This window comes from Alligator mississippiensis, chromosome 11, assembly GCF_030867095.1.
Source record: "Alligator mississippiensis isolate rAllMis1 chromosome 11, rAllMis1, whole genome shotgun sequence".
Classification (NCBI taxonomy): Eukaryota; Metazoa; Chordata; order Crocodylia; family Alligatoridae; genus Alligator; species Alligator mississippiensis.
This window is the reverse complement of record NC_081834.1, coordinates 36756940-36782339: the sequence shown is the minus strand read 5'-3', so window position 1 is coordinate 36782339 and position 25400 is coordinate 36756940. Positions and strand designations below refer to the sequence as shown.

At 46.8% G+C, this 25400-nt stretch overlaps 1 protein-coding gene across 4 annotated transcripts in view; it reads right to left on the bottom strand.

Moving 5' to 3' along the window:
* The window catches only part of LRRC49 (leucine rich repeat containing 49), a 138346-nt gene extending 118854 nt beyond the window's left edge, over positions 1 to 19492 (bottom strand). For 2 of the 4 annotated variants that reach the window (XR_002087059.2, XM_019477609.2), the window contains exons 1-6: positions 19389 to 19492; positions 18548 to 18610; positions 17626 to 17713; positions 16951 to 17142; positions 5354 to 5456; positions 3818 to 4021 (exon numbers count right to left, since the gene is read on the bottom strand). Coding sequence is in view for 3 of the 4 variants with exons in the window: in XM_019477609.2 (XP_019333154.1) it covers positions 3818 to 4021; positions 5354 to 5456; positions 16951 to 17142; positions 17626 to 17713; positions 18548 to 18610; positions 19389 to 19442 (704 nt within the window). In the remaining variant the exon portion in view is untranslated. The remainder of the gene's footprint in view (positions 1 to 3817; positions 4022 to 5353; positions 5457 to 16950; positions 17143 to 17625; positions 17714 to 18547; positions 18611 to 19388) is intronic. The other 2 variants (XM_006268804.4, XM_059714820.1) reach the window with 1 other exon arrangement.
* Positions 19493 to 25400: the final 5908 nt, after the last annotated feature.

Here is a 25400-nt window from a genome sequence, read left to right as displayed (position 1 = left end):
GCAAAGCTCCTGGTGGCAGTGGCAGGAGCAACAAGTCATGCCACCCGACTCCACCCTCCCACTTCAGGTCCCACACACTGGGCTGCAGAGGCCATGCCAGGGGGGAAAGTGCAGCAGAGAGGAGAGTCCCGAGCCCCACAACGGGCAGCCCACATCCTCCCCTACTGCCCACAGGCTCCACTCAGCTCCACTCCAGCTATGTCACCTGTGGAGGGAGAAGAGGGGAGGGCAGGTTCCGTGCTCTGCTCCAGCCACAGCAGCCACCTAGAGCTATGTGCAGCTTCAGTCCCTGATTCGATCTGGCGGAGATTCAGCCCAATTTGGTGGATGAATCTCTGAATCCAAATCAAAATCAGGAGACCTTTTAATTTCTCCGAATTAAATCGGAACCCTCTGAATCGATTCAGCGATTCGGACACAGGCACAGCTTCAAATGTTTTATCTACATAACTCAAGGTACATGGCCAGTGAACACTGAAATGCTGGGGCGAATGGAGTCCCACAGGAGCGCAGGGGGCTCCCGAGCGCACTCAGCAGCAGACCTGGAAGTGGACCAGAAGCACTTCCAGTCTACTTTCAGGTCCGCCAGGGAGCATGCTGGGAGCACACTGGGGTGCCCCTGCACTGCCCCAGCTCAGCAACTAGTGACTCTTGGGTCGGGGGGGGGGGGGGAACGACACCTGGGATCCCCCCCATGGCCGATCCTGAGACAGGGGGAGCCCCCAGTGTGCTCAGTGGTGGACCCAGAAGTGGACCAGAACTGCTTCCGGTCCACTTCTGGGTTTACCACCAAGCACGTTGGCCCCCCCCCACACTCCTGTGGGACACTCCATCCACCCCAGCATCGCAGCGTTCACGAGCCACACCTGGTAACCTCAAGGTATGTAAAAAAAAAAACCCAACCAAACAAACAAACAAACAAACAAACAAACAACACGTTTAGAGCTGCGTTTGGCCAAGTCACCGATTCTCTGAATCGGCATCAAATCTTCAGATTCGGCCAAATTGAATTGGGGACAGTGATCCGAATCAATGAATGGAATCACTGTCCCTGATTTGGGCTGAATTCAAATCGAATACTGCGCATTTCATACACGCCTACAGTGACCGCTACCTCCCACATGGCAGCCAAGGCTCGGGTGCTGCTGGCCAGCTATGGCTAGCACCCACGGAGCAAGAAGCATGCTGGATGCAGTCACAGGGTCCCATGGCCCTGGCAGCTGCCACCCAGTCAGAGCTAGGTATGGGGACATGGGGCTGTAGGTTGGGAACGAGGGGCACCAGCACAGTGCAGGGGGAAAACACCAGCATATTAGACCTGCTCAGTGCCACAAAGCTGTGAGGGTAAATAGCCACAGCTGGATCCACATCCTGGTGAGTGAAGGGAGCAGGGTAAGCTCTGATTTCTCATAATAAAAATAACAAAATCAAAACACCAAAATATATAGATGTTTAGGATTTATTTTATTATGAAGTTTAAAGGCACTGGTAGGCTTCCAAAGTGCTTTAAAACTGTAAATATCAATAAAACACTGTGTTTAACTGATACCTATATATCTATATAGTGGCGTTTTGTTTTAATTGCAGACAAATATAGATTTGGGGGGTTTTAAATCAGACATTTTGGGATGTTTGCACAGAGAAAACCAGGATCCCTGAAACTGTAACTCTGCTTTCTGACTTTAGAACTACTGAATATTAACTTCCAGAACAAGTGAGCATTAGCCTGAACCTAAAATTGGAAACCCTACAAATCTAAGGATTTTATTCTGGAGGTCATTTTATGCTTTACAAAATGTATTGTACAGTTATAATCTTAAAATGTGTAGATTAATATTGCCAGCTAACATAAAATAATGTATTTAGACAACCTGCTATGTAGGAGACATGCTCAGGTCATCATAAAGGTTTCTACTGAGAGAGGTTGGATAGCAAAGCTATTCAGATATCAAAACAAATTTTCACTATTACACTATTTTCTATTGCTTTGGCCTGGTAGTTTTCTTCTAGCCATGACATTGAAAAATTGAACTTAAGAAGTGTATACTAAGCACTCGAACATCTCTCTTTTTGGTCTTGCAATGCATGTTCTCACCGTGTTAAACGAGACCACAGCAGACAAAAAAAAAAAAAAAGTATGAACCCTGGGCAAAAGATGGACAAGATCACAAGGAGCCCTAAATAACAATAGATAGAACTGCCCAACTTCACATGCAGTATTTCACTTTCCAAGACAAGAACTCTCTCTCAGAGAATATAACCACAGATTACATGGCCCTAGCAAATATAAACAGATGTTTAAAAGATGTCACCAAATAGAGCCAAAGCCAATACTACTACCCTATAATTTTTTTCAGCATACAACACTGTCACCCTTCTATCAGCATGTCTACACATGCAATTAGTAGACATGAATAAACTCCAAGGCTTATCACTCCAAAGTTTTTTGCTCCCAGGCATGCCATTTAAACATTGCTCCGGAGATAATTGCTCCTGGGCACATCGGCTCTGGAGTTTATTCGTGCACAGCACATGTGGTTGGAGCAAGCCTGGCTGGCATGGGGCCCCAGGGGTCAGTAGGCCAGATGAGGGCTGCTCCAACCAGGCTCAGTATGCTTAGGAGGGGCTGGTTGGGGCATGAGGGTGCTTCAGTGCAGGGCTAGCCAGCAGGCAGCCCCTGCCCTGAAGCGCCCTTGTGCCCCAGCTAGCCAAGTCAGCGTCTACACAAGCAGTGCTGTGCACAAAAAAAACCAAAAAAACAAAATACACACACACCTCAGCAGCAGGGTAGTACTTGTATTTACGAGTTCTACCCTGCTGCAGAGTCCATTAAGTTTCCTACGCCCTAATAGGGGTGCAGGTGTTGATACTGAAATGTTTACTGCTGAGCTAAATAGTCAGCTCTGCAGTAAATGCCACATGTAGCCATGCCCTGTGTGTTTTACTGTTTGACAAAGCAGATAATCAGCAATTAGTTAGCCTTCTCAGATGTTTATCAGCAGTAACATGAAAACTGACGCAATGAAATTATTAAAATAAGGCTAAGATGCACTGGTCATCAGGATTGGAAAGCAATAATACCTACACTTGGCACAGCACAACATGCCCCCACCCCCTTGCAATTTCTTCAGGAAGGTTTGTTTCACTTCCCTTACTTCAGCATCCATTTCTCCAACACAAACTAGGGAAACAGGGATCCCCAGATAACTTTGGAAGTTCATTTTCCCAGGTCATAGGGTCATAGATGTAGGGTTGGAGGGAACCTGAGCAGATCATCAAATCCCACCCCCTGTCCTGGGCAGGAATGAATACTGGGCTCATATGACCCCTGCTAAGTTTAAGCTCATATGACCCCAGCTAGGGTCATAACTATCAAGCCTCCTTTTAAAGACCCCTAAGGTAGAAGCCAGCACCACTTCCCTTGGAAGCTGGTCCCCAATTTTAATTACTGTTCTGGTCCCCATGGAGTACACTTATACTTCTAGTTGGGAATATGGACTCCAGTTCTTGGAATAATGTAATGAATTCCACTTTGTAGGGGAAACAAGACAGAAACAGGCATGAGCAAGAAGACCATTACCACACCAGGAGACAACAGTTGTAGCTGCCTGGTCATACAAAATGGCACATTCCAAAGCAAAAACATTGAATTTCCACACATGCGGAAATTACATGCCATGGAAGCATAATATCCATAAGATGCTGAATGATAGGGGTCAACATGTAGCTCCCATGGGCAATGTCCCAACCTGGAACTTGGCATGAAACAGCTGTCACACAGTAATCAATATCTGCCAATTAAATTCTTTCTTTTTACCTGTTTTTCCCCAACAAGAGGACACGTAGAGCTCTCAGTGTCGAAAGTCCACTTATTTCCTCTATCTGATTATCATATAAATCTAAGAAAACAAGATGCTGCAAATTAGAAATATTCTGGATGCGAGTTATAAAATTATGCTGGAAGTTCAAAAGACGAAGATGCTCTTCTCCATCAATGATTGGGCAAGCTGTCAGTTTTTGCCTGAAAAAACAAAAAACTTCAGTAACAATTTAATCCACTAGTGCAAATTAAGTGATTATATTTTCTTCATTCAAAAATAAAGTACCTAATTAAACCAAAGCACACTTTACAAAGAATGAAATATATTTGTAAAAAATATTACACAAACAAGAATTCTATTTAAAAATATCCTGCAAACACGTTTTATATTTCACTTTAATTTTGTTTTCCTTCTTTTTCTTTAATATTGTTTTCTACATTGATTAACAACACATAGCAAAACAATCATTTAATTTACTTCAAAAATTTGGAAATAAAGGATAGTAACAACTCAATACACATATTTTACATCAAGTATATGAAACATTGCTTGCATCTTCCAGACATTTAACAGCATTTAGCCACTGTTTACTACCTCAAATTAATTTATTTAATTTTAATGAACTTCTGCTTTATAAAAAAAAATGAAGACAAGGTTAAAACATGAAAAGGCTGTACATAAAAGAAAAACAAACTACAGGCCTTGATTATATCCCATCTAAAAATTCTTCCATGCAATCCACAAAAAACCACCAACTCTATAAACTGCAAAGTCTGGTAGCACAATTGTTAGTGTTAAGACCTGGTGGCACTCTACTGTGTTACCACTGCCATTGCCTAACACCTCAGCTCCTTTAATTCTTCAGACAAATGATATTCAAAAAGTCAGCTGACTGTGCTATTAAGATTAAAGAAGAAATCTTTTCACACAATCAAGAGAAACAATGAGCTCTAAAGAAGAAAGATGAACCCAGGGTCAGTACTTCGAAAGAAGACCAAGTTTAATTTCTGAATTTCCACAGACTTCCTACGTAGCCCGGAGTAACACACTTAACCTGTCAGGGCCATACCTTAGCATTACAATGGAGATGATACTTCTTACCTTGAGAAGAATACTGCAAAGGTAAATTCTGAGTAGAGTTCAGAAATTATGGCGATAGTAGATGGCACAAATTAGAGCTCATAGGCATTACAATAATTTACACTGTGTATTACTATTATTATATTTTGGGCATGTCAGAATTCAGATCATAAATACAATAGAAGTTAATGCAAAAAAGCGTGCCCATTCAATTACAACCAAAATAATAGCATCAAATACGACAAAGAAGTTGGCTTCCAAACTGACACTGCATATGGAATGGAATAATTGTAAATATTCTGACAACATCTTGACGGTCTATTTAGAAATGTGTACTATTCTGACACACTGTTAACACAACCCAAGCCTCTTAAAATAGTCTATATTTTCCTTATGGAAAACACATGATAGTTGCACTCACCCCATCAATATCCTATCAGAACACTGCTCACCTTTCAAGGGTTAGTCTGTCAGAGTTCAGTATTTTTTCTTCAGCAGTGCGTTGCAAAATGGGAAATGCTGTTACTGATGAATTACTCCCAAAGTTTGTGTTATCTATTGGAACATTAAAAAAAGTAGAAATTTCAAATTTTTAAATTACAAAATAAAGATGGAATATTTCTAGTTGTTAAAAATAAAGATATGGATTACATGCATGTACAGCGTGACCTCCATCACTGCACTTAACTGGCACCATACAACATTTTATTAGAATATTCACACATCTTATCTGCTATTTTTTAAATTTGCAACCATCCCACATATCCATTTTTAGAAATATGCCAAACCATGTTAATGAATTTAAGTAATTTTGCACCAACTGACTTAGTAAGTTTGCTACATGATCAATCACTCAGTGTCATTCAGACATCTGGCTACTGGCTGATTTGATAGATTTAATTTCAATATCTGAAGTGTAAAGCACAGAGCCAGCCTTAGGGATGGGCAGCATGAGTAAGCCCCCTGATCAGGGCACCTTGGGCAGTGTCTTGGTCAGGGGGGTGCCAGCAGGGTTGTGCAGCTCTGCAGGCAGAGGCAAGAGAGGGAGGGGCTGGTGCAGCTCTAGTATTACTGTTTAGTGGAGGCAGAATTGGGACACTCATTTAACTTTTCACTAGCCATGACTCTTGCAAGGGTGTTCCAGCACGCTGACACATACATTTTCATTTTCACTGGCTGTGAAACTTGGAAGGAAACAAAGTGTCACAAGTACCCAAGAAGAGTGTGTCAGGAGTGTAGAACAGGAAATGAAAAGCTCAGTTAATGACTGCAATTAAAAAAATACGCAGACACAACAAAAAAAAAACAAAAACCTGAAATCTGTTAATGACAACCCATGCAGTAGTAGCAAGACAGTCACAGCAGAAATGCCAGAGAAAACATGTTTGCACAATCCACAATTCAACTTCCAAGAATCACCACAAGGAAAGAAACCAGAAATGAAACAGAAATTCTTCATCTGGACCGAAACAATGATGATGCCACTAGTGAGAGAGATGAAGCTATTCCCATTATAGGCACTGGCAATCCCATTTCTGGCCAAAAACGCTACATCTGCTCATGACCAACAGTTCATCAAAAGTGAAAGAAGACATGGTTTTTCCTCTGGAAATCTTGAAAACGGCAAAGTTCTGAAGCGGTGCTGGCTGCATTTGACTCAGAGTCCACTAACAAGGTCTTCTGTTTCTGATGCAAGTTCTTGGACTTGAATCAAAAAAAAAAAAAAAGAAAAGAAATCAACGCTAGTATTTGAGGGACTGAATGACTGGAAGTATGTCTCCGATTCTTGTGCATTATGAAAAGTCTCCTAGAAATTTCAGCTCCTGCCAAACATGGGTCAAAGCACAGCAAAGGATAAAACAGAAGAACTACATGATCTTCATGTTAATCTACTGTTTAAACCAGCCCCACACACTCGTTATAGAAAGTGTCGATTCAGCGATGAACATGAAGATTTTGAAACAGTTAAAAATCCAGAAGTCAAGTTCAAAAATTAATTTTTCAGCCAGCTTACAGATATGGTGAGCATATCCATGAAAGAACAGTTTGAGCAAATGAATCACATGCAAATCTTTGGGATTTTCTATATAATGTAACATGACTCCCAGACAAAGAAACTTTGAGGCAGCACTGTAAGGACCTTCATTGTGGATCGACATATGAAGAGAGCTGGCATTAACAGTGTCAACCCCTGCAAAGAACTTGGCTATCTCCAAAGTTTACCTCCAACGAACTGTAGTGATTCACAAGAAGTTCTACAATTTATTTATGATGAGTTTTGCAACCACTTCCAAACACATAGACAGCACTCAGGATCTGGTTAACCAGGTCTGTATTGGCGGCAAGCAGTGAATGGAGCTTCTTGAAGTTGAAGCTCAAAAACATGCTTGCGATCAAGAGATGACTGGCTATCTTTGCTGGCCATTCTATCTAGGGAATGTTGTGGCTCAAGACACAGACCTGTCACAACCAATTTAAGAGTTAGTGGCAGCAAAGACATGCAGAGTTGTCTTCTGAGCCTTGGAATCTTAATGAACAAAGTTTTATTTGTTATTGTTATTTATTAGTTTAGTGTTTAATTTAATGTTTCGTATATGTCACAGCTATAAAGTTACATTTATGACACATCATTTATTATTTGAATAAAACTGAATTTAATTGGACTGACTTGTGTCATTTCCTAGAATTCACAGACATTTGGGCTGCAAGGGACCCCAGAGGACCAGAGTCCAGTCCCTTGCCCCAGGGGCAGGAAGTCAGCAGGGATCATAGGATCCCAGCAAGACAAACATCCAAATGTGTCTTGAAGGCATTCAAAGTGGGTGCTTGAACCACCTCCGGCAGCAGTCTATTCCAAACCTTGGGAGCTCAGACAGTGAAGAAGTTCTTTCTTATGTCCAGCCTGAATCGGTCGCAGTGGAGTTTGTGACCGTTCGATCTTGTCATCCCTTGGGGTGCTCTGGTGAACAGACATTCCCCCAGATCCTGATGAGCACCCCTGATAAAATTACAGGTGGCCACCAGATCACCCCTAAGCCTGCGTTTTTCCAGGCTGAAGAGTCCCATGGCTGTCAGCCTCTCATCATAAGGTCTGTTTTCCTGACCTCTGATCATGCACCCTCTCAAGCTTCTTCCTCTTTTGTTTTCTTTGGTAAATTATATAAAAACAAACAAACAAACAAACAAACCACTTTTGAGATTAAGCCCTTATTTCTAAATGGGGGGGGGGGGGGGAGTGGGGAGAGGGTGCCAAAACACAAGCTCACCCACCCAGGGCACCACTTTCCCCAAAGCTGGTTCTGTTGAAGAAGATGCCTTCTAATTGTGAGTGTAACAGGAGGGACGGCAGGGTCACTGTAGTATCCCATCGCCTCCTCTACTGTGCCAAGCTTCTGACTTGCACCCTCCTATTCTCACCCGCCACGACTTTGATGAACTATGTTTTTATAGGGAAGCCACCTCTCTTCTACTTGGCCACAGTTCTCCTGCTCTGGGTGTTCTGTATATCTAAGCCTTGTGGGCCTTCTCTGTACGCTGCCCTTCTCACTGGAGCTCTCCACACCCACACTGGGGCTTCTCCATAATGCTGCCCCTCTCCTGGGGCTCTCCGCACCCCCACCGAGGCCTTCTCCATACAGCCCCCTTCTCACTGGGGCCTTCTCTGTAGTGCTGCCCCTTTCTCAGGGCTCTCCGCGCCCACGCTGGGGCCACCCTTCTCACCGGGCTCTTCTCTGGAGCTGGGGTCTGTACACCCTGAACTCCGTGCCCTCACTGGGGCTGGGGTCCTCACTCTACCATGAGTCCCCTAAGAGGCCTCCTCCATCCCCTTATAGCCTCACCCAAACCACCAGTGATAAACAAACAAACAGCAACATAGACACAAGCCCCTGGGCTACAAAGCAAACATAAGCCTCCAGTCAAACTGCGCTCAGGCCTACCAGGGTTCTCTGTCACCCGGTGGTGACCAATGCTGCTCTGGCATCCCTGCTTGGTTTCTCTTTTCTTTCTGGCAGGGAGCTCCTTCTGCCTTGGCTGCTGGTAGGGAACTGCCGCCTGGCCTCCTGCCTGTGGTTTATATAGGCCAGGCCCTGCCCCTTCTTGTCAGCTGGCTAGGCAGGTGCGGATCATTCGCTCCCTCTAGTTGCCTCAGCAACCGGCACCTGAGGAGTCTTCCGGCCTCTCTCAGTAGCAGGCACCTTAGTGTCCTGCTACACACCTCCCCGCTTAAGATTTCAGACTCACCGAGACGGATCTTCATAGGTGTTGCGTCCCTCTGTGGCTTTTCTCGGCCTTTCTTCTGGCACCCGGCAACTCAAAATGCTGGAGGAGGCGGCGCCTGAAAACTTCCGCCTCACCTTTTACCCAGGGCGCACCACGTGGGATTTATTGGGAGCTACCCCACTGCAGGCAGTCCCCCCACATTAGCCTTCCCTGGTAGGGTGCAATTCAGGCCTATCGTCTCTTTTCTTCCACAGCCCCATCACCTTGACAAGACCGCCTCCTCTCTCTTCCTCACAGAGCTACTCCCCGCTACTTGGGGCGTTTTTCCTCTTTTACTCCTCACGCGTCCCAGATCTCCTCTTCTTTGGGCCCCTTGTAAAGAATCTCTTCTCCCCGAGGTTCCTTGCCTGTCCATGAGCCTTCCCCACAGCTCCCACTGCACCCTAAGTGCTCTCCGGGCATCTTCCACCCTCCAAAATTCTATTTTTCCCTGGCCAGTGAATCTCCCGCCAGGCCCGGTGTACACTTTTACAAAAGCTACTCCCCCGACTCTGGCTTCAGCCACCTTTGTCAGGGTCCACCATTTAACTTGCCCTGGGAGGTTGCTAACAAACACATGGCCTCCTTCCTCCACTTCATTCCTTCTCCAGCCAGATTACCTTCGGTCTTGAGGGTCCCTCTGTCTCCTTAGGTTGGCCCGCAGCCTGTGTCTGGTCCGGTCTCTGCTGTTGTACAGGGCTGGATATCTCGTCCTTAGGGTGGAGCTTGGGCCGTCCTTCTCCTTCCCCCTTACGTTCCCTGGGATTTGGGCTCCTCCTGCCCACTTCAAGCCTTTGGACCTCTCTTCTACTCAGAGCTCCTGCCTCTCTCTCCTGGAAGCCGTACCTTTTCTACCAGATACCCATGCCTGTGCCCTCCTTGATCTCTGGCCTTCTTGTTTTAGCTGTTCTCCCTTTTGAGTGTGATCAGGGCAGCTTAGGTCACCATTCTTGTTTCTCTCACTAACTTGCTTACTATCTTGCCCAGCGGCCATATCCCCCTTATCTACCTCGCTCTGTGGTACCGGTTTTGGTATGGTCAGTACCCCAGCATCGTACCTGCTGGCAAGCTTTTCTAATTTCTCTCTCAAGCCAGTCAATCCTTCTGCATACTGGCTTGCCCAGTGACTCCACTTCTGCTCAAGGTACTTGATAACTATGGGGATACTCTCTTCCCCCATTGTGGCCACATCCGTTTTGGGAGATCCCTCCGTCATTGTACTCTTCTCCTGCTGCTTTATTCCCCTCTCCTCCTTGGAGCTTCCACGCTCAGTATTCTTGTGGGTTTCTTGGTCTTCCTAGTCCTTTAGGTGTATGGTCCATGCCATCTCTACCCCTCTCTCAGTCTCTACTAAAATTCCCCTCAAAGCTTCCAGCTCTCGTCACTGCTCCTGGTACTCCATGTTATCCCTGGATGCATGTTCCTCCAACTGCAGACTTATTGCAGCCAGTCTCTCTCTTTGCATCTGATCAACCTGTGCCAGCTGCTGCTTGATGTCTGCTTGCAATTTCATCTCCCTGGCTGTGCTCTCTTCCACTGCTTGGGCCTCTAGTCCTCCTTCAGTCTGGGTTTCTGTACTTATTACCTCTGTCCCCTCTGACTCTTCAGGATCTTGGCCTTTTGATCCTGCGTGACTGCTAGCTGCCCTTAGGGTCTCATTTTCTGCCTTTATGGCCTGAATCTGCTGGTTTAGAATCTGTATTTGCTGCTGTGACTGCTCCCTCTCTGCGTTCGTCACTGCCTCTCTAGCCATGTTATCTTCTATGAGGGATTTAAGGCACTGTACCTGTTCTCCCATGTGGTCTCTTTCCGCCTCCACCCTCTGCAGCTGGGACCGTAACCTCTCAGTCTCTTTTGTCCCAGCATCCATCTCACTTTCAAGGGACAAGCTTCAATTGTACAGGTCCTCGTAATTTGCCAGGTTAGCTTTTATTTTCTCCATCTCCTGTGCAAAAGCCTTGCCCGTTTCTTTTACTTGGGCATGGCTTTTAAGCAGCTCGTCCCGCAGCTCCTGTGCTTGGTGTTTTGCATGAAAGCACTTCTGTTGCCACTCATCCAACTCATCCTGCAGTTCCTGTATATGATCCGCCTGTCTGCGGGACTTCTTTCTGAAGGACCTCCATCACGCTTTTGGCGACCTCCAACTTCTGTAGTATCTCTTTCTGTTCCCTTGCCTGGGTTATGCAGGTTGTAGTAGACTTTCTCTACAAGCTGCCATCTCCCTCTGCATCTTCTGCAGCTTCTCTTCCCTCTCCCGGCTCTTTTGGGCTCCATTTGCAATAAGCGGCTCTAGTGCGCAAGTTCTCTCTGCTTCCACCGCTATCATGCGCCTGATTTCTTTTGAGCCTCCTTCCCTTTTCCTTGCCTGGGCCCACTGTTCTAACCCAGCAGCCTTTGCCTCAGCTTGCTCCTTTTGAATTTGGGCCACCTCTAGCTCCCACTCCACTTGTTCAATTTTCTCCTCTAACTCATCTATTTGTAGGAGCCTGGCAAAGTTCTCCTGTTTCAGGCTCTCTGTATCCTCTGCTGTCGCCATCCTGGCATCACGCCCTCACTGATTGGGCCCTCAGGCTTCCCTAGTAGCGTCCCTGGGCCATGTCTTCCTACTTTGCCCTCTTCTTGGTTTGTGTTGCCACTGTCTTCTTACAACCCACTCTCAGTCCTTGTTTTAGCCCTCAGGTTCGTCTTTCCGTGCATAGCCTGACGATTCCCGGCCAATGCACCACCGTAATAGGAGGGGCGGCAGAGTCGCCGTGCTATCCCCTGTCGCCTCCTCTACTGTGCCAAGCTTCAGACTTGTACCCTCCTATTCTCACCCGCCACGACTTTGATGATCTGTGTTTTTATAGGGAGGCTACCTCTCTTCCACTTGTACAGAACACCCGGAGCAGGAGAACTGTGGCCATCTAAGCCTTGTGGGCCTTCTCCATAGTGCTGCCCTCTCACTGGGGCCTTCTCCATAGTGCTGCCCCTTTCCCGGGGCTCTCCGCGCCCACACTGGGGCCACCCTTCTCACCGGGCTCTTCTCCGCGAGGCTGCCCTCTCACTGGGCTCTTCTCCGGAGCTGGGGTCTGTACACCCCGAATTCCATGCCCTCACTGGGGCTGGGGTCCTCACTCTACCGTGAGTCCCTTATGAGGCCTCCTCCATCCCCTTATAGCCTCACCCAAACCACCAGTGATAAACAAACAAACAGCAACATAGACACAAGCCCCTGGGCTACAAAGCAAACATAAGCCTCCAGTCAAACTGCGCTCAGGCCTACCAGGGTTCTCTGTCACCCAGTGGTGACCAATGCTGCTCTGGCATCCCGGCTCGGCTTCTCTCTTCTTTCTGGCAGGGAGCTCCTTCTGCCTTGGCTGCTGGTAGGGAACTGCCGCCTGGCCTCCTGCCTGTGGTTTATATAGGCCAGGCCCTGCCCCTTCTTGTCAGCTGGCTAGGCAGGTGCGGATCATTCGCTCCCTCTAGTTGCCTCAGCTACCAGCACCCGAGGAGTCTTCCGGTCTCTCTCAGTAGCAGGCACCTTAGTGTCCTGCTACAGTGAAAGAAGAAGAAGAATTGTATTTTACTTTTCTTTCCCCTACCCTGAGCCTAACTGGCTACGCCTGAAATTAGACATTTTTAAAAAACAGAAACATGCGAGGTAAGTGGGGAGCATTTAAAAGTAACAAAATAAAACAAACCAAAGTACCATAATAACATAAGCTCCAATTAAGCAACTGTTGAGCATAATTCCTCCTAAAGACGACTGTTCTTACTACCTGCTAGTAATTGGCCCTATATTTTGGGAAGGTGGTGGTGACTATTTGCACCATGGATCACAACAGATTGTGACTCTTGGTTTCAGATTATTTAATTATTAATTGTGGAATCAAAAAAGCCTTCAATTTCAGCCAATTATACACAAAATCCAAATAGTACCCAACCCTTAAGCTTGCTTGGAGAGCTGTCTACTTAAAAAATATTCTTCTCAACAATATTCTTCATAAATAAGTCATGATGATGCACATAACCCAACATAAAAACCTGCAAGTAGTAAGGGTCCACAAACTCACCCTGCCCTTCAATTAAAATTCATGTAAGGTGTACCTGGGAAAGGCAGAAAGTTTGAAATACTTTCCCCCTGAGCCGTGGGGGCTCCGTGAAGCAACAACAGCTTGTTTGTGTTTATCACCATGAAAAATAAATTCTCATCTTAAACTGAGCCTTCTTATAGTATCCATGTATCTGCATGGATACTGAGATTAGGTTGGGTTCACTTTTTGTATTATAACCAGGGATCTGGGTTTCTGTTTGCTGTGGAAAACCACAATTTTCTCCTTTAAACTGAGAAACCCACATATTTTCTTTTTGAAAAAAGAGAAAACGATGGATTTTCTCCTTTAAAAAGGAGAAAACCATGGGGAATGGTGGGTCCCCTTTGCAGGCTGGCAGAGTTCTAGTCTACATGGTGCTGCTAGGGGGCATCATGTGCATATGCACACTCATGCACGCACATGGCAGCCAAGCAGCAATGGAAAGCAGCTCCTGAGCTCCCTACAGGTAACTCTACGGGCACAGCCTACACATTGAGGGGCAAGGGGGGTATGTGCCTCCCAAGATTTTTGCACACACAGCAGGGCTGCAGCTGGGCCAGGCCAACTCCAGAGGAGCTACCTCCGCAGCTCAGCACACAGGACCCTGCATGGGAGGGAGGGAGCACTGCGCCACCATGGCCAAGGTGAGGCATGGCAATGGCAGAGGTGTGCTCCCACTGCTGCTGGATAGGCACGGGGTACCTCACCTTGGCAGCCATGGCAGCATGGCATATCCTCCCATGCCAAGCCCCACCCATTAGGCAGCAGAGGCAGCTCCTGTCTGAAGCTGGTCCAGCCCTCCTGCAGCCCGCGTGCCCCACTGTAGGTGCAGAACATTTCAGGGGACATGCCCCCCATCCCACACGTTTACTGTGCCCATACCCACCTTTCCCACACACTCACTCCCTTGCTCACACACTGGGGGCAGGGGGAGGTCACTGACTTATCAGGGCTGCTCAGCACCACAAAGCAGTGGAGGGGAGGGGAAGGATAGCCACAGTTGGATCTGCATCCTAGTGAGCAAAGGGAGTAGGGGGAGCTCTGATTTCCCATGATAAAAACCCAGCCCCGCCCTCCCCCAAAAAATCAACTGTCAACATTTATAGGTATTTAGAACGTATTATAATGATTGGAAGTCTATCAGTGCCTCAAACTGCTTTAGAATTGTAAATATATCAATACAACATTGTGTTCAACTGATACATACTATACACATGTATGTACAGTAAAAGCTTTGTTATCCGGCACCCATGGGGAACGGAGAGTGCCAGATAACAAAATATGCCGGATAACTGAGCAGCCCAAACAAGCGTCTTTGCCTGTTCAGGCTGCCACCTGTCCCACAATGTCTCAGGTGTTGTCGCCCCTCCTGCCGCATCGCCGCCAGTCCCACGGGCCCTGTGGGCCCCAGGAGACAGGGAGGAGGGACCCGCGCAGCCTGCTATGCCTCTGAGCCATGAGGGTTGACAGCGCAGGCTGCTTTCCCCTGGACTGTGGGGGCTCCGCAAAACCAGAAGTGCCACGGTGGGCACTTCTGGTTTCACTTTTCCCTTACAAGCCCTTACAAGCCGGCATGCCGGTTAACGGTTAGCATGCCAGCTTGTAAGGTGCCAGTTAACACAGCTTTTGCTGTATACATATAGTCTAATGTAATAAAAGCCTTAGTCTGTCTGTCTGTAATGCTCTGGGCTAAGTGCATATGTGCCGCCGAGAGGGCGCACACCAATTGACTGCGAGGGCGCAGAGCCTTATGGACAGAGGAAGCGAGGGAACCACCATCCCCCACCCAAAAACACCCAGCAAGAAGGGGGAAGGGAGTAGGAAGGAAAAGGGGAAGGGGGGGGTTCTGGTGACAACAGCCAGCAGAGAGGGGGAGGCAGCAGGGACGGAGGGGAAGGGAGGGAAAGGAGGCAGGGATGCGGGGGGGGGGGGGGGAAATGTTGTGTGCGGCTGCATGCAGACTGGCGGCAGCCGCTTGCAAGCTCCCCTCCCCTCCAACCCTGGGAGCTAGCGATGGCACAGAACACTTCAGCAAGAGCCTACAGTATTAAATATCTTTATTTTCATCGCTCCTCCAAACTCAGCCAGCTATTCCAAACTCAGGCAGAGTTAGCACTTATTTGTTGCACATTTTTTTCCTTCTTTTTTGAAAGCTTAACAATGATCTCAGCAAAACTGAGACGGAATACCCCAAATAAATAGACTATGACAATCAGATGTGCTGAACTGCTGCTACAAAGAATGGCTGTTAGAGTCGGAACCAAGTAAGTGCTTTCTAAGGAGGAGGGAGGGTGGCCAAGAGCCACGCTGTGCTGCCCAGCAAGGCAGGCAGTGGGAGCGGGGGGGGGGGGGGGGGGGGGGGGGGGGAGTGCCCTCAATGTTCTCCTTACCCCCCCACCAGAGCCACCCCTCCCAGCGCTGCCACCCACATGAGAGGGGGCAGAGGGCTCCCGGCCTGAGCCGGCCCAGCCCATGCACGTGCGCAGCTGGAGGGACACAGCCGCAACTCCCTGCCGGGCAGGGGACCAGGGGGAGCAAGACAGAGCTGCGAGTGGCTGCCTCAGCCTGACGGAGAGTGGAAGAGGGAGAGGAAGGGGGGGTGAGGTGCACATGCTTCTCTGTTCATGGCAGGGAGAGTGCATTTCTGTCTGTATCTACATGCAGAGCAAGTAGAGTGCGTGCCTGTCTGCACGCGCATGCATGTATGTATGTGTACTCATGGCAGGAGAGAGAATGCATGCGTCTGTGTGGCCATGTGCAGAGAGAGAAGAGTGCATGCCCATCTGCATGTGTGCGTCTGTGTTCACAGCAGGGAAAGTATGTTTGTGTCTGTGTCCATGTGCAGAGAATGAGCGAGTCAAGTGCATGCCCACCTGCATGCATGCCCGTGGGTCTGTGTTCCTCGCAGGGAAAGTAAGTGTGTGTCTGTGTGTCCATGTGTAGGGAGTGAGTGAAAGTAGTGTGCACTGGTCTGTGCACACGTGCATGTTTGGCCATAGCGGGAGGGACGGGGAGGCAGAGAGCATGGAGAAGAGTTGGCACGTGCCCCCCCACCCCCTGCCCCCCTGCCCACAGCCCAGCCCATAGGGGGAGGGAACCTCCAATTTTGTGTTTGGCCAGGGCCCCAGTACACATTAATCCTCCTCCGGCCACGGAGCCAGACACAGAGTGGTGGGGTGCGGGGGCAGCGCATGGGGTCCCATCCCCACCCACCGTTCCCCCTGCATCATTCTTGATGGGCAATTGGCTAGATGTTTCATTTTAAATCATGGATGAATGCATATTTGGGGGGTTTTAAATCAGAGAAGTGGAGATTTTTAAACAAACAAAACCAGGATCCCCCAGTATTATAGCCTTTTTAAGCACCTCGCTCCTTTTGGCCAATTACTGTAGCCACCCTGGTATTAAGAAAATAATTGCTACAACAAAATAACTATTGCTATAAAACATAATTAATAGGATGCCAGAGAAATTCTATTAAATAAGTTTTAACCACAAAAGTTCAGGCCAATACACGTAACATAAAACAAAACTGACCCCAAGCAGGAAGCATGAATATAGATTTTTAAAAAAAATACATATATACATATAGTTTTTACCAACATGTGATGGAAAGAAACCTCTCTCATAACTTTTCAATAAGACACACAAAACATACAATTTGCAAGTATTTAGGCCAATGTCTATGACAGCAAACAAGTCCTCAAGGTTACCTGAAATATTAGAACCAAGAGTATGGCTCTCCTGCCGGGGTCTGGATTTTGCAGTTGTGTAACCAGAAGAATCTCCAAACGCAGCAAATGCTCCTGTACTTTCTTTGAATTCCAGAGCAACAGGGTCTGGAAGATTGGCTGCTACGTATACTTGTTTATTACGTACCAAAGGACTTAAAATTCTTCCATCTCCTGGAGGGAAAAAAAACAACAAATCTGCAACTGACTGCATAAAATCAACTGTATAAGGCACAAAGAAATTTCTTGTACACAGAACACTCATACTGAAAAGCTGTTTAGGGATGGTGGGGGTTGTTTGTTTGTTTTAAGTCTGCTCCACCATATATTTTTTAATCTTCTTATAACCCACAGTAAAAGTTACAAAGTATTCAAGAAACTGCTATTCAACTCATTCTATTGCTGAAGAACTGCAATAAATTAAGGAGGAAAAAAACATTTTAATATCTGGAAGGGTTGAAAAATAGCCTTCTTCCATGAATGCTGGATGTACCACTTCTAAAGTCTCTATCCATGATTAACTACAGCACAGATAGTGACCAATTATTTCCAACAAATTCTAAATAATTACTTCTAATTTTCATCTATAATTAACACAGTTTAACTAGAGAAGAAAAGACGGATTGATTTTACGTCTTACCTGATTTTAGGTCTTACCTGGTCTTCCTGCATAGTTTTTTTCCAAATCATGTTGCAAGAGCCTACTGTGGAAAGATGACTGCTCTTTATTTATTCTGAGTTCAAACTGTAATACAATATTTAAAATGAGATATACATGAAACATTCTATTTAATGCAAATAATGTACTGTCTTTAAATATAAATTGTGTATAGTTATAGATTTTCTTTAAGACAGCTAGCTGTGTGTTCCAGAAAATTATGAATAGTAGTTACTCTACTCAATAATATAATACCTAACTTTCACCATTTGGTTTAAAAAAGAATACACATCATCACTTTCTAAAATTAAACATATTCTAAATATCTAAAATAGATTAAAGTCTCATTCATTCAAAAATGATTTCATCATCAACAAAAAGTGGGCAGAAAGTACAAATAATATTGCAGTTAGGGCAAAATGTTCAAAGCTGCCCAAAGAAGACGAACACTAAAATCGCACCAAAAATTAACAGCAGCTGGATGTCCACAACTTTCCTGTAGCTTTGAAAAAAATCTCAGCCTAAATATTGATATGTAAAACAGATATCCATTAGAAAAGTTACCATACCTAACATCTTTACTTTGAAAATGTAAATTTACGATTCAATAGATGGTACTATACAGCCGTACAAGGTACAGAGTCCAGGAAAAACAGGAGTGAAGCACAGCAAAGTGCTGAAGCTTATTTTGGACTCTCAATAAAACAGGTTAGCTGCAGTACTTCTGTTTTATAAAACGCCTTTCCCCAGTGGTGAAGAACTCATACAACCAAACAAACAAAACATTAACAGGTCAAAGAGATACATATTAAAAAAAGAATCTATTTTAACTACAAGGGTATGGTGTGTATTATCCACAACAGTTTGATTATCCAATGTAGTCCATTTTCAATACTGAGAGATATCATATTCAAATCTCACTGGTTTGTTTCTTTCTGCCACTGAGGAGGTCTGAATAACCAGCTGAAGCCCGCAACTGTTAACCTGCAAATTGAAAAAGCAGAGACAGCCTCAAGTCTGCAGCTTAGCACAAACGGTTAGACACGCTGCTGCTATTCATGAGCAGTGTTCTCCAACTACAGTCATTTATCCCGTAGAGCAGCGATGCCCAACCTTTCCCTGCTGTGAGCAGATCCAGTCCTTGGGGCACTAAAACAGACCCAATCCAGCAGCACTGGGGAGAGGAAGAGGAGGAATGGAGCAGCAGCCCAGCCTGGCATTGGAAGGAGTCATGGCCTGGCCCCAATCCGGCCCCCATGGCAGGTGGGGAGAGGGGGCACGGCTCAGCCCCGGCCGCCTCTGGCTGGGCAGCACTTGGGAATCGGCTCCCACGCCAGCCAACTCCCCGCCCCGTGGGGAGCCCAGCGGGCCGCCCGCATGCCATTGCTCGGTGGCCGAGGTCGCGCAGCCCTGCGCTGGGACCAGCCCGGCACGTGCGGCAGGACCACGAGTAGGGGCAGGACGGCAGAGCAGCGCCCAGAAGCCCGACTACGTCCCACACCTGCACCGTGGGTGCGAGGCGGAAATGCCACGCGTGAAAACCTCGCACCTCTAGCCCGGGCCCATGCCAGCCCGCAGCACGCGGCCACCTAGGGCGGAGCCAGCCCCGCCCCCTGCTCTGGGCTGTGCCCGGGGCTGCTCGGCCGCCTCCCGCCCCGCCCCGCCCGGGGCCTCCCCCGCAGCGCCGCGCTGCCTGAGCCTGGCGGCCCGACAGGTGCAGGGGAGCCGGCCCGGCCCGGCACGCCCCCTCCCCGGCACCTACTGGGCTGGCCCCGGCCCTGCTGCCCCGGCCGGGCCGGCACTTGCTGGGCACCATGGAGCCCGCTCAGCCGGGCGCCGCCCCGCGCCGCCGGAAATGGCTCCGCGGTTGCCTGGCAACCGCCGCTTCCGGTCAGCATCTCCCAGTCAGTCCCCGCGGGGCGCCTCGCCCGGGAGAGCGGGAGGCCTTGCGGGGCGCTCCGCGGAGCCGGGGGACGGGGAGCGGGGAGCGGGCGAGGCGAGAGGCGGCTTTCAATGGGTCGCAGCACAGCCTATAACCAGGAGCTCCCCCGCGCCCGGGTCTCTTAACTCGAAACAGCCTGACTGACCGCCTCTCCTAAGGAAAACTGGCGGGCGGGAGGGGGAGTTTTTCCTGGGTGTTAATTGTTGCAGTGGGAGGATTCCTAGAGGCCTCGCGCTACACGAGACCGCCGGGTGGTTTGCAGCAGCCAGCAGCAAACTGGATCTTGAAAAAGCCCGAATTGATGAGCCCAAAGGCCCTGCACTGTTTTACCTGAGGTTGGAAAGTGAAAAATCAGTGGTTTTCCTTGTGTTCGTATCTAGTCAGGTTCTCCTTGATGGTGTGTTTGAGCTGTACGCACAAGGAGATATTCTCTTAAGTCTTGAAAACAACTCTGGCTTCCAAAGCAGCATACCTTAGCACTTTGATTTTTATAAAAACACGTTCACCAAATCTATCATTTGACTCAATTTTAAGTCATCCGTTTAGAGAATAGATTATTTTCTTATAATTCCGTAAGTAAGTTGGTGTAGGACTGCTATCAAGGTGGAAGCTTTGGCAGTTAAAACCATGTATGGACTTCTGTGATTTATTCATTTCAGAATTTTTTTTATTTAACTTGAATCTGAGGCCAAATTAGCCAAAACTAATTCCAAATCCAAGAGTCCAGAACCATAAGTGGCCCTACTACTAGCAAGCATCTTCCACCCGCACCTGGAGCCTCAGATGTTTCCAAAACCTTTGGCCAGCATCCTACTTACAGGCCCAAGTCCAGAGACTTAGGGTTCGGATGCATTTCAGATTATGCATGAGTTTGAAACTACACAAGTATGGTTAGATGCTGACCAGTCTAATGAGTTCATGCCTGCATCTGCTTACAACCAAGAAACTTCAGTATATTATCACCAACTGATACTAAAGGAATACAAAAGTATGCAAACCTCCTAGAAAAGTCCACCCCCCAGAAGTCTAGGTGGGTCTGTTTATTGTTCCTCACATTTCTATTGAACTTAATATAAATATCTTGCAGTTATACTAATGTGCAACCAACTTGCTCTACATTTGCTTCCAACCCCTTGCTTCCCATCAGGAATTAAGCAAAAGTGACAGTATGCAATAAAGAACTCCATGATGTAGGCACTCAAATGGATATACTGAAAGTCCATCCTAAAATTATTTGATAGTCTGTAGGGCTAATTTTAAAATACTTGCACTCTCTTTTAATCTCATCATTCTGTTTTGATGTAGATGTTTCAGCCCAGTACTACTTTAGGGCTATGCAGCAAATGCTACATTTGGAAGGACCACCTACTAACATAGGATGCTCCTCTAAAAGCACATACAAAAGCAATTTTGACTCCTTTCCCAAGTTGAAAATGCATTTATCCCCTGAAGCAATAGCAAAAAAATCATTTATTTGGAATAGAGTGTAGTCCTACAATCTATTTGGCATGCAGAATTCAAAGCAGAGTTGCCAGCTGTGTTAAAGCCAACTCAGACTATCCTGGTTTAAAATCACCAGTTCTTCAGCCAAGAAACATTCAGAGAAGAATAGTTACAATTAAAGTCTGCCAGTTTACATGGCCATTGTGACACAGAAATATATAATTATGATCAAGATAAAGCTATATACTAGTTCTGCCAGTTGAAGTCCCACTGACTGCAGTGGCTTCTGAGTTGTAATCTAATAGAGGGATTGGCAATTTACGGTCGACAGTGCCTGCAGCTGGTCGCTGCTCACCACTGACACTGCTGGCAGTGTCTGCGAGTGGTCCGTGATCCTCGCTGGCTGCTGGCGACGCTGCCAGCAGCAGCTGTGGGTGGTCGCCAACCCTTGGTTGGTGCTCACCACCCCACCCCCCCAGCACTAGTGGCATCTGTGGGAGCTCCCCCGCTTACTGCTGCTGCAATCCTGCCACTACCGCCGCCGCACTCCTGCTGCCACCGTGCCCCCCCCCAGCCGCCAGGAGCATGCACTGTTCACGGGTGTGTGGCAGGTTACCCTGGGTGGAGTGGGGAGGCTGAGGTCAGCAACTGTGCTGAAGTCTGTATGAGGTCGTGCCAAACCACATTGCCCGACCCTTCGATCCAGGAGGGTGGACACTTTTGGTGGTTGCCCCCAGTGCTGGGGCTGGGTGCCACATCTACAAAACTTTCAGGAAACGTCTGCAGAGATTTTTGGGGACGCGTTTTTCGGGACCCTAGATGCCCATCTTTGGTTCCAGAAGGGCGGTCAGAGGAACCTCTGGGGCAGAACCGTGCTGTATTCAGGGGCCAAACCCGAGTTTGGTGCCAGGTCAACTGGGAGCTCTGGAAGGGGCCCGAACCGGATGGTCAGGTCAGGTGAGAGTTCCAGGAGTCCAGCCACAATTCCACCTTCGTCCCGGTAAAGCGCCTCGCTGCCGGGCAGGCCGGGAGCAGCTCCAAGGGTCCCGACAAGGATGCGGAGCCCCGGGGTCAGAGCCCAGCGACCCTGGCGAGGGGCGGAGGACCAGGGCCAAGGTGGCAGAAGCCCAGGCAGGCCTCCGCAGTGCCACGTCAACTCGGAGCTCCGGATGGGGCCCGATCCGGCCGGCGAGGCCAGGCGAGAGTTCCAGGAGCCTGGCCACAAATCCGGCTTCATCCCAGTAAAGTGCTCCGTTGCCAGGCAGGCGGGGGGCAACTTGAAGGGTCCCAGCAAGCACAGAATCTCCCAGAGTCAAAAAACCCCACCACGCTGCAAAGTTGCTGCACAGGGAATGCTTGTATGTGTGGTGTGTGGTGCTGCAGATGGGTCTGCACTGCCATATACCACACATCTGTTCTCATCTGGATGCGCCCAAGGAGGGTGCATGGCTAACTGGTAGCATGCCTGCCAAAAAGGTTGGCTTCCATTGAACTACAGGACTGAGACAGAGAAAAGCAGCAGAAAACCAAAGGGATAGCCAAAACAACTACTCGTTACAGATCTCTGAGAAAACTGATGAGAGAGCTTTTGGACTAAGCGCTGAGTGGAAAACGTCTTAGATCTCTGCACAAAGTAATTTCCATCTTCTATTTGATTCAAGGAAACAGAACTTCTTTATTCTTTGAAAATAAACAGAATTGCATCAACAAAGTACTTGACTTTATCTGTTTTTCCTCCTAAGCTAAAAACCTGCTAGCCCTTGAATGTGAAATAACCACTTTGTTCCAAAAAAAAGGATAATATTGAACCTATTATAAAGTTTAATATTTTAGCATGATATTCTTTTCTGGGAGTGGAGGTGTTTTTTGGCTTTTTTTTTTTTCAGTCCAAGCTACAGTATTTCGAAGAGAGTTATAAACTACTTTGACATTCAACCCACACAAAGGCACTCTATTGTACCAAACTCAGATACAATAGAGGAGTGCATGATGCAGATTTGATGATCTGCTCAGGTCCCTTCCAACCCTACCAACTATGAAACTATGCAAAGCCCTCAGTACCACTAAAATTGCATAGCAGGTCCATGTAAAAATCATCACAGAAAAGGGCCATTTAATAAGGTGTCTTCGGGTCTTTGGGGTGAGTGTGGTCATGGAATCACCTCGGTGGCTCTGGTTAGGATTGTACAAAGGCAAAGGTAAAGGTTTTCTGAATAAGGCAGCATTCAGAAGATCAAAGCTCAGTTTCTAATTGCCAGCAACATTACATGTGACTTTAGAAAAGTCACTTAATCTGTCTGTGTCTCAGCTTTCCTTCTATCATATCTTACAACAGTAACACAAGCATTAATCCATAAATGTTTGGGAGACAGTTGTATTTTGGTTAGGAAGCCACAGAAGCACCTAGGCACACAGATTGGAGACAGTTTGGAAGGAGGAGCTATTGGATCTCATAGCCCAAATATCCCACCTATGGGATCCTACTTAAACCAACATATGAAAGATTAGGCCAGTGCCTGGGAAACCACTTGTAGAGGGGCCTGCCTAAAGACTAGGATGAATTCCACCATGCTACCTCCCCAACGCAGTATCACAATGCCCAGTTATAGCCTTGTATCAGAAGGGGTGGCTTTTAGCCGTAATAGACCCAGAATCAAATAGGGAAATCATGAACTGAAGTCTGTTTTTTGGGGAGCACAAAAATGTATATATCATAGATAACTCAGACAATAAACTATAGTGGGAAAGTTTACCCAAATGAGATTCTTACAGTTTGACCTTGGGTGGGGGCCAGAGACTTATGCTGGACAGATGCTGTCCTCTAAGGACTTGTCTATATTACCCTTACCTGGAGATTCTCCCACCTTGGCAAACACTGGTTAACTTCTACTGGTAGCAGCGCAGTTCCTACTGGCACTGGCATCAATGCAGTATTTAAAATGGCTTTGGCTCACACCTACACTAAATCTTCCAATATTACAATATTTCTGGAGCAGAACTGGTAGTAGCAACAGCAGGCACATTTAGAGAAATGTAGCCAAATGGAGATAAGGCCTAACGTTATACTATGCAATGAGCACCAACAGATTACAGGTGGTCCGACTTACAACTGGAGAACATCTGTCAAATTTCTTTGGACACTTTCTTTAACAAAGCAGACAAGACTCCAGAGAAAGCTGCAGCCAAGACTGACAAGACTCCAGCCAAGAGCCCTTCAAAAAGTCCAACCAAGAGCCCTTCAAAAAGTCCAGCAAAGAAGTCCTTCCAAATCAATGATTGCTATTTACAATATAAATACATTAATGTAGCCATATTTCTCATCTATAATTTATCAAGTGCAAAGTTCTGGGGTATTTTTGGTGAAAATAGGTTATCGGGCATTGGTTCAGGAACCAATCCCCCATTTATAACATTGTTTCTTATGAGAAAATTGGTTCCAACTTACAACTTTTCAACTTAAGACGTGGTTTTCAGGAAACAATTGTGTTCTAAGTCCGAGGACTGCCTGTGGCATTCTGCTAGCTGACAAAGACCTCTAGTTAGTTGCATAGCAGGGCAAGTAAGTCATCTCTGTAAAGAACCTCTCTAAGCACCAGATAAGCTAAAAAAATACAAAAATACAAAAAATCAACCCATCATAGCAGAGCTGTATTTGTGTTCTGTTTTGATGGTGACAGACCTGCCTGCAGAAAACTTTTGAAGTGCTAAAAACTAAATCCAGCCCCCCCGCCTGTCTCTCACCCATTGACTCCTCAATCCACATTTTCACTGACCACCTGTCTTGTATGCATACCAGCCCGACCTCTGGCTTCTTTACTTTTCATTCCATCCAGCAAGAGCACACACCAACTGCTGAAACTTCCTTAGCCTGACGAAGGGTTTTTGAACCCGAAAGCTTGCTTAAATTTTTCTTTTCCAACTACTTAAGTTGGTCTAATAAAAGATATCAGATTCACCCAAAGAACCTTGTCTCCAAAAATAAAAAATGAAGTCCAATGGACATGTCTGCTAATTCAGATTTTTAATATTGAATATTATTGAAATTGTTCAATAATATTGAAAAATGAAAACTTTCCATTGAAAATACTGAGCAGATGCACTTAAGTGAAGACAATTTTCCCCATAAAGTTGAAGGCGCTGAGGAGGCCACTACAACATAAGGACTAACCCAAAATATGGACTGAAGTAATAATTACAAATTCATCTCCTACCTTGTGATCCACATGTGAACAGTAATGAAAGAGGCCTCTCTCAAGGCTCTTCCCAAATTAAGGAATAAGGACTCACATAGTAAATGTTGTCCTGATCCTCTAAATGTTATGCATGTTTCGCTTTTATGCATGGAAACAATGCCGTGAAATCTGATGACTGAAAGTTATCACATGCAGG